Here is a 15,943-nt window from a genome sequence, read left to right as displayed (position 1 = left end):
ACATGTCCTGTGATGACCCTGTTCTCTCCTTCTGCACATGCTTCCTGTTACTAAGGAAACTCATGCAAGGAGAGGGCCTACTGCAGAATCTAAGAGTGCATGCCAGCTCACAGGCCCATCGGCATTCCATTGCATGGAATGTGCAACCTGGATCCTCGTCTGCAGGCTTTGAACTGTGGGTAGGCACTAGTGGCAGGATCGGGTGGGTGTGTTAAAAATCTAGCAATTGTTTGTTATTCCTATGCAAAACTAAAGCCTGGATGAACCCTATTTGTAAAGAGCAGGAACACTCATGTATTCTTCAAAAGCTTCATGAAAGTGCATGGGTAGTGGGCCAGAGCAGTAATACCTAGGGTTGCTTCCCAGACCTCATATCTCTTCCTCAGGTTGGATCACAGTAGAGGCAGCAAACACAGCTTCTGAGGGGAAGAAGTCTCAGCGTCATGCAACAGCAACATCCATGGATTGGAATTCAGGGTGCACACATGCTTGGTTTCAAAGGCAGCCAAAAGTTGTGGCTACCTGAGGTTGCTGCGTTGGCTGAATTTTTAATTAAAGGATGGTGGGACTTTATTGTGGATAACTCTTGTTGGCTATGAATAAAGGCTCATGGTGCCGCAATTTCAGCCCTCCTCAGTATGGCAGGCTCAAACTTAGCTAGAAACTGAAGGCAGGTAAACCAAGCGAAAAAAACACCTGAATGGATAAAGACAATGTTATTGGTGTAATTTAAGATTCTTTCTTTTCTCTTAACAGAATGTGGCAGCATTGGAAGAAGAAGATGTTAATCAGTTAGATTATTTCTCTTATGTGCATTTCTATGTTATTTATTGCAAATTCTGGGAGCTAGATACCGACCATGACCTCTATATTGATCAGAATGACCTAGCCAGACACAGTGATGGTATGGTTAACTTATATATAATGTCAAAAGAGCATATTTATGTTAAGACTGCAAAACACCCACACTCCTGATGAATCAAGAGAACATTTTCTATTTGATATAGTGTGCCTGTTAGACTGTGATCCGTTAACTTTATATTGCTCTTTGAAATGTACACTTACTTGTTCTAAATACATTTCTAAATCATTAAATTATTACTGGAAAATTCAGTCCATTAATGGAGCAAATGGATTAATATCCTGGTCAGATGATATAGTACTGAAAATGATCTAAGGCAAAATTTTAGTAGGAATCTTTATAGGGGTTCTAAAGTCATACATAATCTGAAGGGTTATAGCTGTATTTGGCTAAGTAATGAAGACTTATATGGCAATGGCAATTTATTTTTATAAACCAGTTTTCTCAAAGAAATCAAAATGGTGTACACTATATATATATATATATAAAACTTAAGTTTAACTTTAAAAATGCATGGGAAGTAAAGTAAATCAGTTGAAAAGGATTAATATTTCTCTGAAGACGGGGTTCACAGAGGCACAGCAGTGGACAGAATCTTCCACAGATCTCTGGAAAGGCAAAAACTTTTCATTGCTCATGTACTGTACTTCCCGTGCAGTACCCCACAGCTTCTCTCAATTCCTCTCTGACTGCTGTGGGCTGTTGGATGAACATAAGATGTGCCATACTGGGTCAGACCAAGGGTCCATCAAGCCTAGTATTCTGTGGTCAACAGTGGCCAACCAAGTCACAAGTACCTGGCAAGTACCCAAATATTAAATGAATAGATCCCAAGCTACTAATCCTTATTGATTAATAACAGTTTATGGATTTCTGCTCTAGGAACTTATTCAAACCTTTTTTTAAACCCAGGTACACTAACTGCTGTAACCACATCGTATCCCAGTTGACATCCTCTGGCACTGAATTCCGGAGCTTAATTATGCGTTGAGTAAAAAATAATTTTCTCTGATTTGTTTTAAATGAACTACTTGCTAACTTCATGGAGTGCCCCCTAATCCTTGTATTATCCGAAAGAATAGATAACTGATTCACATTTACTCATTCAAGTCCTTTCATGATTTTGTAGACTTCTGTTATATCCCCCCTCAGCCGTCACGTTTCCAAACTGAACAGCCCTAACCTTTCTAGCCCTTCCTCATAGGGGAGCCGTTCCATCCCATTTATCATTTTGGTTGCCCTTCTCTGGTTTGCTTCTTGATGCTCCCCAGCGTTATTCAAAAGAATCCTCTTGGCTATCGTTGATTGGCCTAACATTCTTCTATTAACTTCCTCCTATTAACTTCCCCTCGTTAGGTTTTTCGACATTTGCTATTTTTCTTTGACGTTTTTGTGCTGTGCTAGATGTCTTTTTCAGCAGGGTCAAGCTGACAGGTCGCATGGCATATTTTTCATCTGAGTATCGTGTTTCTTTAGAGGTTAAAAATTCTCATTTGATTTTGCATCATCTGTTTTCCCCACCATGTCTGATAAGTAAGGATATGTTCCAAGGTCAACCATAAGATTTTTTTTACTGATCATCATAAGGTTTACTACAGGTGTTTGGGACAAGGCCACAGTGGCTCTGGCTGTGAGATTTGTGCAAGGATGTTGCACAGAGTGGTTCAGACCCAGAAGAATAGGCTTTGAGCAGTCCTTACCATGAGTTGACCTTAAGGTCTGAAACAATGTCCACAAAGCTGATCTTTGTGCAAGTGACCAAGTCTCATCGAAGAAACTTTCAACCTCTTCAGCTTCTCGGCCCGAGTACAGGACCAAGAGTTGAGAGAAATCTTGCTCTCCTCACTCAAGTTATAGCAAGGGCACCTAAGAAAACATGAGCAGAACCATGTGAAATTTCATATTTATTTATTTATTTATTTAACATTTTTATATACCGCAATTCATGTAGCAAAGTTAATATCATTTCGGTTTACATTAAAACAATAACAAGCATATAAGAATGCAATTACATTACAACATATGTCATCTTGCTTCTTTTGTTATGCTACATTTATACACCACTTTCTTTGAATAAAGTTCAACCCAAAGCAATTTACAATAAAAATAAATACAATGATATAATGTAGTTCATTAACATTGCTTAAATTAATACAACCCAAAATACATTTATTGATCACATTTATATTCCATAAAATCTAATTTCATATGCAATTCAGGTCACAATTGTACTCATAATATTAAATCATCACTAAACCATGATGAACAATGATAAATTCTGTATCATACTAATGCAGTGAGACTTCCAATCTTGGCACATGCTATACATCATCAAATGCTTGCTTAAAAAGTATAGTTTTCATCAATTTTTGAAATGCTAAATTAACCTCAGCCAGCAATCTTTCTGGTAATGCGTTCCACAATGTAGGGGCAGCAATTGAGAATGCTCTAGAGCATGTATCTTGTAATTTAACTTCTCTAAAATATGGTATAATACATATTACTAATCTGAAGGCATTACCTCAGCTCACCTCTCTCACTAGGAAATCCAAGCTACTAAACAATATTAGAGCAACTCGCCCATAACTTTACTATCTGAAGCCCCATCCCTAAGACTAACAAAGCTGCAGTACCTTGGCAGGAACATCACAGGGCTAAATGGTACCTTTGGCAGGCTAGAGGGAGAGGGTGATCACTCAACTCCCATCTCCCACTAAACTGATACGGACATACCAAACACTACACGTTCTTATTCTTGTTAAATTTCTATCGTCTTATTCTTCTTCTTTTCCCAGTTAGAACCATCCTTGTTTTATTGTAACTGATTTTTTCTGCGCACTGTTATAACTTGTTATAATTTGTAAATATATAAAATGTATACTCATGTTATATTTATACACGTTTATAATGTATTGATCACCCCTGTTTTATGTAAACCGACATGATACGAATCTCCGTGAATGCCGGTATAGAAAAACTCAAATAAATAAATAAATAAAAACTTCAAAAGCTTGCAGGTGCAAAAGGTTTTGCACTCTCCGAAGTGGCCCCATAAGGAGATTAGCTCTTCCTTACAGGTTTAAACAACTCATCACTGATCAGGGTAGGACCAATTAGGGCTCTTTGAACAAAATCTTCAAAAAGCCATAGAAAACATCAAGTCTCCAATGAGGCTGTCACCGGTGCTGTCATTGGCCCATCACTGAGAAAGAGCTGGAGGAGGAGGATCACGAAGGCACTCACTATATCCAAGGAGTCAAAGTCCTGGTGTCAAGCACTGCAACCTCTTGTGTATGTTGAGTGACCCATATTTAGGGCACCTCCCCTTCAGCACCAAGCATGTCTTTGCAATACTGGTCTGACACCCCATGCCAGTTTTGTCATCTTGACTGAACTGAGCTAGTTTGGAGCAGGAAACTCCTTCTGCCTTTTGAGCTCACCTAGTTCCATGGCCACACTGAACCAAATTTCAGGCCCTTGCAGTTTTCGGCCTCAAAGTTACTGCAACCTTAGGCATCTTTAGAGCCTCTATTTATGGAGGAATCAGAATATGAGGAGCCTATGTTTTTACCTATTTTTCATTTGATTCAAGTTCTGAAGAGAGCTACTTTTCAGACCTTCCATCAAGGCACCCCTCCGTTACAGGCAGGGATCATGTCTCCTCTTGAAGACTGTTATTTCCCTGAATTTGTACAGAGGATGGCCAAGACTGTCCATTTTGATTTGCTGCTTAAGGGTAAACTTGGGGCACATCTTTTCAGTCTCTTTAAATACTTGCAGGCCACTAAAGAGTTGATGTCACTGTGGGCATCCACTCTCCCTTTCAGAATCTGTGGAAGAAGATATTTGAGATTCCATGTACCATACTTCCTTTTGGTAAAAAAGCAGACATAAAGTACTGTGTCCAGATAGTTGAAGGATTCAGCAATTCCCCATTGACACATCCATGTCATAGTTGAATCTGCTCTCAAAAGGGCTAAGTTCTATGTGGCCAAGCAAGAGTCCAAAACTATCTTTTTATGAGAGAATGCTGTGCTTCAGTTCTACATAGCTTCTTATGAAATGCATACAAGGAGCCTGGGAATTCAGTCTTTCCTTTAAGGTAAGGCTGAGATCTGTCACATAATAGATGCCGTTGAGTGTGAAAAAAATCTCATCTGAATGATTTCTGATTTGGAGTGGCATTAAGAGCCTCTCCCATGGTGACTGATCACTGCAGACTCTTGTGGCTGTGGGCTTCAGGACTTCGTGAAGGTTTACAGACATCCATGCAGTGGAGGCAATCTCCTAAAAAATGAGGCTAAGGAAATGGTGGATCAAACCTTATTTCCTTTCAAACCCAGATCAGTCCAGATGAGTGGATTTTGCATCCCTACCAGCAGATGGAGGCAGAGAACAAAACGTTGAGGCACTGCTTCATAACTGAGAGTGCCACCTCCAGTCCCTCAGTATTTCTCTGCCTCCAGCAGATGGTAGAGATGCAAACCTGCAGTCTGACAAAAAAAAATCCAAAATAAAGTTAGAAAGAAAATTTTTAAGAAGTTCCAGAGGCTCCCTGAAGTGTTAGGCTCCTTCGTAGACCATCCCTCAGGTAGAGCAGGGCAACCAGGGGGTTGGAAACCCTTGGCTGGTGTTCGTCCTTGACTGGCCGGTGGTCCTGATAGCCAGGGGACTAGCTCCCTCAGGGCTTCTGAAGTCTCCTCCTTAGTGTTCGCTGGCCTGTCAGGGAAGTATCCTGTTTGACTTTTAAGCTGCTGTTGAAAAAAAAAATTTGTTGCAGCAGCTGAAGGAGCTGTCTGAGGCAGTGTGTGTGCCTGGAACAGCGGGGGCTGTTGGTGCTTTCAGGAGAAGTTTGAGGGGGTTTTCCCTTGTCCCTTCACCCAGGTGGTCCCTGGGGTTTGAGGGAGGCCACAGTTGTCTTGTCGCGCCAGGGCGCCTGCTGGGGAGCCGCGCATGTGGCTTAAGTCCGCCGCAGAGCTCTATTGTTCCGTACCAGTGGTCTTACGCCTTTTACTGCATGCCACCCAGGCCAATCTTTTCAGCGACGTGTGGCGTTGCAGCTGCGTGTGCGGCCTACTGGGCATTTTGTGCTCACTGAGTGAGAAATGGTGCCAAAGTCGCGTGTAAGGGCCTGCAGTGTCTGGTCTGCACAGCTCAGCAGTAGGTCCCTGTGCTTTGGCTGCATGGCAGGAGATGAAAGGACCTTGATGGGGAGGGGGCCTTGGAAACGAGGGCCCTCAGGGGGCCCCGGCTTCTGTCCCAGGGGTGCCCCGGGGAACAGCCATGCCTGCGGGGGATCGCAGGCTGGAGACCATGGCCCTCAGAGATACCAGGGATTCCCCATCTCCTCCGTCGCTTGTGGGGCAGCAAGGATAGGATTAGGGAGGGAATTCAGATGGCAGCCTTCCTGAACTGGGAGCTGAGGATCCCGAAGATTTCTCACCAGAGTTTATTCTGCATATCCATAAGGCCTTCTTGGTGAAGAAGGGAATGGGGGTTAAGCGCCCGAAGTGGAGACCCTCTCTCCCCCATCGTGCTTCCAAAAGTCCTAAGGTGGTCCCTTCCGGAAGGTCTGGGGACCTGCTGTGATGCCTAGGTCTGGTCATGCAGGTTCGGAGGCTGATCCCAGTGATAGGGGAAGATTCAGATGATATGCCAGAGGACCCTTTGGATTTTCAGGGGGCCGATCCAGATATGAATGACGCAGCCCCGAATGTAGACCCAGATGCGAGTAAGGATGATCCTGATCTGGACGAGTTTCCAGTGTCAGAAGGAGATGACCCTAGGGTGGTCTGCTTGTTTAAGAAGGACAAATTGCATCCCCTTATTCCTCAGGTGTTGGCAGGAATTGGGGGTTAAGGTGACTTGGGAGGATAATGGCTTGAATCGAGTCCTGGATGGGCTGCGGGGCCTGCCTAGTGCTCTTCCCTTGCCTAAGAAGATTCGCAAGTTGGTGAACCGGGAGTGGAACTTCTTGGAAGCGGATCTAAAGGTCAGTAGGGCTATGGCTAAGCTTTACCCCCTGATGGAGGAGACCTTGGAGCTCCTGTGGGTGCCGAAGATGGATGAGGCAGTTTCGGCAGTGACCAAGAAGATTACCATCCAGGTGGCGGGAGCTGCTGCTCTGAAGGATGTTGGAGATTCAATTGAAGCGGATGTTTGAGGTTTCTGCTTTGTCTCTGAGCTGAAATTTGTGTCAGCATGATGCAGAGTGCTTATTTGTGCTGGGCACAGAAGGCACAATAGCAAACCTCATCAGGGGATGTCAGTTCTCTGTAGTCAGCACTCTTGGAGGCTGGAGTGGCTTATGTCGTGGATGCGCTTTATGACTTGGTGTGCACTTCAGATAGGAGCATGGTCTCTGCAGTAGCAGCTTGCAGGCTTTTGTGGTTGTGAAATTGGTCAGCTGACATAGTCCAAAGCACAGCTGTGTAATCTTCCCTTTAAGGGGAAACTCCTTTTTGGGAAGGATTTGGATCAGCTGGTGAAGACTTTAGGGGAGTCCAAAAGGAACAGGTTGCCTGAAGATAGGATAACCAGCAAGAAGGCTTTTCCATCTCTGTACCGGTTTTGGGAGTCATGTAGGTTCCGGTCAGGCAATCCCTCCTCTGGTGCTGGAGTGAAGCAGTCTATGGGACAGCAGCAGACCTTTCGAGACGCCCGCAGATCTTCCAGGGATGTTGCCGACCAAGGGGCTGGTGGTACAAAGTCATCGCAATAAAGCTAGCATCGCCCATTCCTCCGAAGAAGCGGTAGGAGGCAAATTGTCCTGCTTTTACGAGGATATTAGCTTAGACCTTTGGATTCTAGAGGTGGTGAGAGACTGCTACGCTCTAGTATTTTTGTACCCTGTCTGGGAGGTCTTTCTAGAGTCCCATGTTGCTTCTTGAAGCAAGGAAGAGGCAGTGTGAGGGACTCTGCAGAGGCTGTTAAGTTTAAACGCGATAGTCCCCATTCCACAGGGGAGGGCAAGGTACTCCATTTATTTTGTAGTGCCCAAGGAACCTTTTGGCAAATTCTCAACTTGCAGAAAGTGAATGAGGCCCTGAGGGTTCCGTGTTTTCGAATGGATAGGTTCTGAACTGTGATTGCGGCAGTCCGCAAAGGAGAGCTCTTGGCGTCATTGGCCCTGACAGAGGAGTATCTCCATATTCGCTCTTGAAAGGACCATCAGAAGTTTCTTCGATTCATGGTGTTGGGGCAGCACTTACAGTTTTGAGCTCTTCTCTTCGGCCTAGCCACAGTGTCATGAACGTTCATGAAGTTGATGGTGGTAGTGGCAGCAGCCTGAGTAGAAGGGATTTTGGTACATCCGTATCTGGACTTTTGGCTCGTTCAGGCGAAGACGGACGAGGATTGCTTGCTGTTGCTCCAGCGAATCATGGACATCTTGCGGTCACTGGGTTGGGTGATAAATGTGGCGAAGAGTCACATAGTTCTGACTTAGTCGTTGTAGTATTTTGGTCGCTTTTTGACATCCAGGACAGGGTATTTCTGACACATTTAAAACTAATCGAAGAAAGTTCTTTTTTTACTCAACGCACAATTAAACTCTGGAATTTGTTGCCAGAGGATGTGGTTAGTGCAGTTAGTATAGCTGTGTTTAAAAAAGGATTGGATAAGTTCTTGGAGGAGAAGTCCATTACCTGCTATTAAGTTCACTTAGAGAATAGCCACTGCCATTAGCAATGGTAACATGGAATAGACTTAGTTTTTGGGTACTTGCCAGGTTCTTATGGCCTGGATTGGCCACTGTTGGAAACAGGATGCTGGGCTTGATGGACCCTTGGTCTGACCCAGTATGGCATTTTCTTATGTTCTTATGACCTCGGACAGATTGGCAAAGTTGTAGGCTCAGGTGATGCTCTGTTGTGGCTGTCGGTGCCAACGGCCTGAGATTACTTGCAGGTTCTGGGGTCCATGGCTTCTACGTTGGATTTGGTTCCATGGGCCTTCATGCACATGAGACCATTTCAGAACGCACTCTTGTCCAAATAGAATCCATTGTCAGAGGAGTATCAACTGCCTTTGCCTCTTCTATGAGAATCTAGGTCCATTCTATCGTGGTGGCTGTCAAATCACAACCTGGAAAAGAGAATGGATCTGGAAACCCTGACTGGGTGGTGGTGACCACAGACGCCAGCCTCAAGGGTTGGGGAGCCGTGTGCCTGGGGCATACTGCCCAAGGGCTTTGGTCAGTGGAGAAGAAGTCCTGGTCCATCAATCGCCTGGAAACAAGGGTGGTCCCGGCGCTGGGGGTATTCCTTCCCTGGATCAGAGGCAGGATGGTTCGCATATTTATTTATTTTATTTATTTATTTTCTATACCGACGTTCATGACAAGGTCATATCATACCGGTTTACATCAAACATGGGTGAGTTACATCGAACAAGGGAGTAGTAAAGATAACTTAAAGATAACTTAGTATAATGATAACTTAGAACTTAACTAAGATCTTAAGGAGGGACAGGGTTGCCAGGGCTAGGGAGATGGGGGGGGGGGGGGGGAATAAGACAACTGACAGTGGTTACAGAAAGAGAAAAGGGAGGAACACACAATGCAATGACAGTGGTGTATGTCAACCGGCAAGGAGGGTCGAAGAGGCGTGCGGTGGCTCTGGAAGCTCGGCAGTTGTTTGTTTGGGCAGAGCTCCATCTTGAGGGAGTAGTGGCTTCTCATGTTGCAGATGTAGACAGGTGTGCAGGTGGATTTCTTCAGGAGGCAGCAGTTGGATCCAGGGGAATGGGAGTTGTCCCTGGAAGCTTGGGATCGCATCTGTGCCAGGTGGAGCGTCCTCCAGTTGGATCTTATGGCGAGCAGGCCATCGCAAAGACTGTGAGGTTTTTCAGTCACAGAAAAGAGGTTGACTCAGTGGGGCTGGATGCTCTAGTGTGCCCGTGGCCGATGGGGATATTTCTGTATGCGTTTTCCCTGTGGCCACTAGTTGAGTGAATTCTGCAGTGCATAGAGTTGCATCTAGGGTCGGTGGTGCTGGTGGCGCCAGAGTGGCCGCGATATCCGTGGTTTGCGGATCTCGTGGTAGAGGAGCCCACCTGACACGCTTTCTACGTCAGGGGCCCATATTTTTGGATTGGGAGGATCTCTTTTCTCTCACGGCTTGGCTTTTGAGAGGTGGTAGTTGCATCTGAAAGGCTATTCAGAGCAGGTTATTTCTACCCTCCTCCTGGCTCAGGGTCTGAAGAGTGTTTTGAGTCATGGTGCCTACAGTGGCACTTGGATCTTGGACGTTCCTCAGATTTTAGCCTTTTTGCAGGAGGGATTGTCTAAGAGTTTGGCCTATAACTCCCTACGCGTTCAGGTATCTGCTTTTGGGTACTCTTAGGGGCAAGTTGCGGGAGAGGTCTTGTGCCTCTCATTCTGATGTGGTTCGTTTCCTGAAGGGGTCAAGTATTTTTATTTATTTATTTAAAGCTTTTTTATACCAACTTTCTTGATGCAAATCAAATCAACTCGGTTTACAGGGAACAAAGACTTTAACGATAACAGTAAAAAAAAACATTAAACCAAAATTAGAGGAAGTAAAAGTTACAATAAAACAAGGGAAAGCAACTGGGAGTTGGAAATGTCGCGGGGGCTATGTTCGGCCTCCGGTTTGGAAGGTGTGTCCAGATTGCATAGATAAAGGGCATAGTTTTCAAGTTTTCAAGATCTTAAATGGACAATTTTGGACCAAATAGTCCAGTCAGATGATAGCGGAGATAGTTCATTTAAACTAAACTTTATTGAACAAAAATGGATTTTCACATTGCAGGCAGTCTCTCCTAGGGGGATGAATGAAGCCATTGATTGGACCACATTGTTTTAACGTATGAGGGGATACAATGTCATCACGCCATTCTGTTGTTAGAAGTTGAACCCGCCCGATTGGTTTGGATTCGAGCCGGAAATTGGTTTAAAAAGCCGCCGGTTTAGATTCTCAAAATGGAGGAACAGCTGTTTTGCAGACTGTGGAAGTCGGGAAACATGAGTCGTTATAACTGATGTATGGATAAAAGAGCAAGTATATTCTATAAATGTTTTGTTGAATTACAATGTTTGACGCAACGTTTGTGTTTACAGACAACTTATTAAGAGCCCCTGAAGAAGCAAGACAAGAAACGTGAGCCGCGTCGGGCGTAGTTGTTTCTTTTTCTCCGGTGTTCCGGTCCTAAGTTTAAAGACATCAGCTGCAAACATTTAAAAAATGAAAAATAAGAAATTGAACCTAACAACCAATGACCAATGATTAGAACCACTCCATACATAAGTTCATTCAAAATATGTGGTATCAGTTCCGTGCATTGAAGCACTGGATATTGTGTATGAGGTCTGGTTGAATGGTCTGTCCTACCTGAATATGGTAGATTCTTCCAATACAAACCTAGTGTTTTGTGAGTGGTGTGATTAGGTGTTACACGAAGGTGAAGCAGTTTTTTGTGATACATATATGTTCTGCCAGGCAGATTTCGGAATTGCAGGCTCTGTCATGCAGAGATCCCTTTCTGTGTATTTTTAATGTCAGGGGTCATGTTGCGAATGGTCCTCTCTTGCTTGCCAAAGGTGGTGTCCTCTTTTCATGTTAATCAGACAGTGAATCTTCCGGTCTTTCCGGAGTGGTCTAAAGATTCTCCTCAGAAGAGAGAGCTGCATTTTTGGATGTGCGACGGACTCTTGCAGTATTTGGAGGTCACTAATTCTTTTCAACGGTCAGATCACCTTTGTGTTGTTCAGGGATTCAAAAAAAGGTGATAAGGCCTCAAAAGCCATGATTTCTCATTGGCTGAAGGAGGCCATTTGCTCTGCTTATATTTGTAAGGGTTGCAGGATTCCAGTGGGGCTGAAGGTGCATTCCACAAGAGCACAGGCTGCCTCTTAGACAGTTGCTATCTCCTTAGGAGATTTGTAGTGCGACAGTTTGGTCCTCGCTTCATACTTTAACCAGGCATTACTTTTGGGACGTGCAGACGCAGGAGGATGCATCCTGTGAGAGTGTATTGCGTGTGGGTCTTTCGGCTTCCTGCCCAGTTTAGGGGTGCTTGGGTACATCCCACTTGTCTGGACTGATCTGGGTATGATCAGGAAAGGAAAATTGGTTCTTACCTGCTAATTTTCATTCCTGTAATACTACAGAACAGAGACCCTCCCCATCACTGTCGAAAGACTGTGTTTCCTGATAGTTGACGTAACATATCTCAAAGAGTTTTTTTGCAGTTTGTACATGTGTTTTTGTGGTTCCTGGAGGGGACAGAGGCTCCAGTGCAGTGAGTTCCAACCCTGCTTTACCTGTTCGCCCTGGAGAGGGTTTTAAGTTCTAATTTTGGCTTGGGTGCAGGTCAGTACTGAGGGACTGCAGATGGCTCTGTCGGTTATGTAGCAGTGCCTCAAAGTTTTGTTCTCTTCCTCCATCTGCTAGTAGGGATGCAAAACTCACTTGTCTGAACTGATCTGTGGTATTCCAGTAATGAAAATTAGCAGGTAAGAACCAATTTTCCTTTACTACCACCTCTCAGGGTGAAGTAATATAAATGAAGTGAGGAATAATACAAATTACCCAAGCATTCTGGTATTTGGGGTCAGTGTTTTTCTCTTAGATACAAAATGAGGAAATGATGGAAAACCATGGTAGGGCTTGAATTTGCCAGCTGCTTGGTGAGAATAACTACTTCTATATAAATGAAAGAAGTAATATTTGGAGCAAAGGTGAAGAAGTTAAGGCAGCATTCATAGGTTACACCTAATTTGCAGACAGGACTGTAGAAAATTTAGATTTGGGTAAAAATATCAGTACTATGTTCCCAAATGCTTAAATGTCTCTTGGTTCATGGATATAAATAGCCATATAGTAGCCTTATAATTCTTATGGTCTCTCAGATTTATATATCATGAACATGAGAGGTCAAGTACATTACGATAAATATTTTTGATACTTTCTATGTACTGCCAACATAATGCATTTATGTTCCACTTTTTCCTAGCAATATCCAGTCGAATAATAGAGCGAATATTCTCAGGAGCAGTAACCAGGTAAGAGAACCCTTTCTCCTAATTAAAACATTTTGTATTACCGTATTGCAGTTATTTGTGACATTCTTGTTCAAAAGGGAGATCTTGTAAACTGCAAAGCAAAAATGTAAACAGTGCTTGCCTTCTATTTAATCTTAAGTGAGTTGATCATGTTCTCATTAGCCAAAATGATTTTAACATTTAATCAGAGAACAATGAAATGGAGACAGGAGAGTGGATCTTGTTTCCAAATGCCTGATAGTCCCATGCTGCACTGATGATCTTAAATGTCATTCACAGCATCTGTGACTAATTGTTTTGGAGTAGTAATTTATATAGAACATTTGAACACTTGGAAATCATTCTAGTTGTCAGCTTAGAGGGCAGATTCCATAAAGCTAAGTAAAACTGTAAGACTTTGCAAGCTTCTTTTATTCGTGTTGCTAACTGATATATTTGTAAATTGCCTTTTATTAGATTAGTCAAAAAGATGACCTGGTACACGAATTTTCACGAACACACAAGTTCTTTTCTCAGATGTAAAGGAATGACAGATCTTAATACAGGGACATATGTTGTCTCGAAAGCTCATCTTTTCTGTTGGTCCAGTGAGAAGAATCATTTAATAATACGACAGGCAAGTTTTTCTCCTCTTTGATCTTTTTTCCCTATGTTATTTTAGGGAAAGAAAAGCACAGAAAGAAAGAAAAATTGGTTATGATGATTTTGTATGGTTTTTAATATCAGAAGAGGATAAAAAAACTCCAACAAGGTAAGTTAATTCAAGGCTTTAAAATGTTAATAGTTAGTTATAACTTTAATAGTGATGTTTAAATGTTTTACTTCCATAGTTGGAGGTTGTTTTCATCCAAATTCAGGACTTGGAAAATTTGCAACTGAAAGATATTCAAACACTTGGGTGAAAATATAATTGAGTCCTAAAAAAACATAGCTCAGAAGCCAAATAAATTCCCTTTCCTTAAGTTTTAAAGTCAGCCCTCTGCTTTGAATTACAGTATGCATGACACTCATTATCCCCTTTCAAATGGTCAGAGTCACTCTCGTGTCATGAATTTGAGCTGAGAAAGCAATCTGAACATGCTCACCCCAGGATGTCACCACAATGTCAGGACAGAATCCAAAACAGCTTGCCCACACTTGTCATCACTCCCCCTCATTTAAATAATATCTGAGACATGCACCCTTACTCGATGGGAAATGATGAGGGGAAAAAAAGTAACAAATAAAAACATGCTGCTTTAAAAATATATTCTGTATAGAGGAAAGTGAAGCAGAATGCTAATCTTTGGTTATATAAGGTTTACATATCTGTTCCCGTTTTATACACATTACCGGGCCTACAGTGCCTTAACAGCTGTTCTACACATCAAAAAGCAACAATGACTTTACTAATGCTAAATGCCACGTTGCCTAAACTAAGCATTAGTATCAGCCACCCAAAGAAAGGATACACTGGTAGATCACACCTGTACTATACAGAACATCCTAGCACGGAAATTGTTAGGGGCACTGGGAAAGGAAGACTTAGCTGTCTGACACAATAGGACCATCTTCCACTTTTAGCAGTACCCTAACTGAAGAGCACACGAAAAACGCATGACAAATTTCACAACCAAAATAAAGCGCACGTATTCCCTCTTGCCTCGTAATCTACTTTATAAGGATACCACTTATGTCCCCACACCTACATGCAAGTATTTGACAAGTATTAACTTAAATGTGATTTGTTGACCGTGCCACCAAAGCACTAGATGCTTGCAACTAAATATAATATATATATATATATTTATATTTTTTTTATGTATGTGTGGGAGGGGGTTAGGGGAAGGACATCTTCAGTTCAAAGCAGTTGAACACTTCAACAAGAAGTAGCCACCAGCACAACCATGGGTTACTCATTAGTGCCATTTATTTATTTATTTAATGCTTTTCTATACCGACATTCATGATGCATATCATATCATGTCGGTTTACAAAGAACGAGGGGTAAAACATTAACTTAACATTGAACAAGAGGCAAAGTTACAATAAACAAGGTGGAGTGAAATTGGGAGCAGAGGTAGCAAGCGGCTACGGAAAAAAGGAGAAGAACTTAACAAGAGGTAAAGAGGGGATGCCTGGATCTATATAGAGGGCCTGGCTAAATGTCTTTTATTCATGGTTCAAACCAGTTGAGGGAAGGCTTGTAGGAATAGCCAGGTCTTAAGTTTTTTCTGAAATGTTAGTAGGCAGGGTTCAAGTCTGAGATCCTGTAGGCATGGTATTCCAGATGGCGGGTCCTGCAGTCGAGAATGCCCATTCTCTGGTGGCTATATTAAGGGTGGCTTTAGTTGTGGGGATGTGTAAGGTTCCTTTGTACATTTCTCTGATGGGTCTTGTAGAGGTGTGAAGTCTGAATGGAATCTGCAGATCAAGTTGGAGCTGTTTGTGGATGGTTTTGTGGATGATGGTGAGGGACTTGTGTAAGATTCTGTAGTTTATTGGGAGCCAATGTAAGTTCCAGAGGATGGGTGTGATGTGATCAACGCGGTTGGTGTTTGTTAAGATTCTGGCCGCCGAGTTCTGGAGCATTTGAAGGGGTTTAGTTGTGGAGGCGGGGAGACCCAAAAGGAGGGCGTTGCAGTAGTCTATCTTGGAAAAAAGCAAGGTTTGGAGGACTGTCCTGAAATCTTGGAAATATAGGAGAGGTTTGAGTCTTTTTAGCACTTGTAGTTTGAAGACGCAGTCCTTGGTAGTGTTGTTGATGGATTTCTTTAGGTTCAGACGGTTGTCGAGGATTACTCAGAGGTCTCTTATATTAATCATTTATTTTGAGTCCCCACAAGGACTCAACTTATGAGTTGATGCACATCTGCATTCCTCTTCTTATGACTCAAAGGACTTGGTCATGATGGAAGTGCCCCATGCTCCAAAGCAGCCATACCTAATTTGCTCAGCTACCCTTACTAAGGCAGAGCTGCACCAGTTTCCCAATAAGCATCATACAATATCTCTTTGGCCTTCATGAGCAATTCAGTCACCTACAAGTCATAATTGGATCTTGTTAGTTGGGACAT

At 43.0% G+C, this 15,943-nt stretch overlaps 1 protein-coding gene across 1 annotated transcript in view; it reads left to right on the top strand.

Annotated features, from left to right (window-relative positions):
• The window catches only part of PPP2R3B (protein phosphatase 2 regulatory subunit B''beta), an 89,374-nt gene that overhangs the window by 35,784 nt on the left and 37,647 nt on the right, over window positions 1-15,943 (top strand). Inside the window, exons 8-10 of the mRNA XM_029578355.1 lie at window positions 757-904; window positions 12,839-12,887; window positions 13,549-13,638. Of these exons, the coding sequence (XP_029434215.1) occupies window positions 757-904; window positions 12,839-12,887; window positions 13,549-13,638 (287 nt within the window). The remainder of the gene's footprint in view (window positions 1-756; window positions 905-12,838; window positions 12,888-13,548; window positions 13,639-15,943) is intronic.

The sequence above is a fragment of the Rhinatrema bivittatum genome, chromosome 15 (genome assembly GCF_901001135.1).
Source record: "Rhinatrema bivittatum chromosome 15, aRhiBiv1.1, whole genome shotgun sequence".
Lineage (NCBI taxonomy): Eukaryota > Metazoa > Chordata > Amphibia > Gymnophiona > Rhinatrematidae > Rhinatrema > Rhinatrema bivittatum.
The sequence above is the reverse complement of the archived record's forward strand: the minus strand, read 5'-3'. Positions and strand labels throughout refer to the sequence as shown.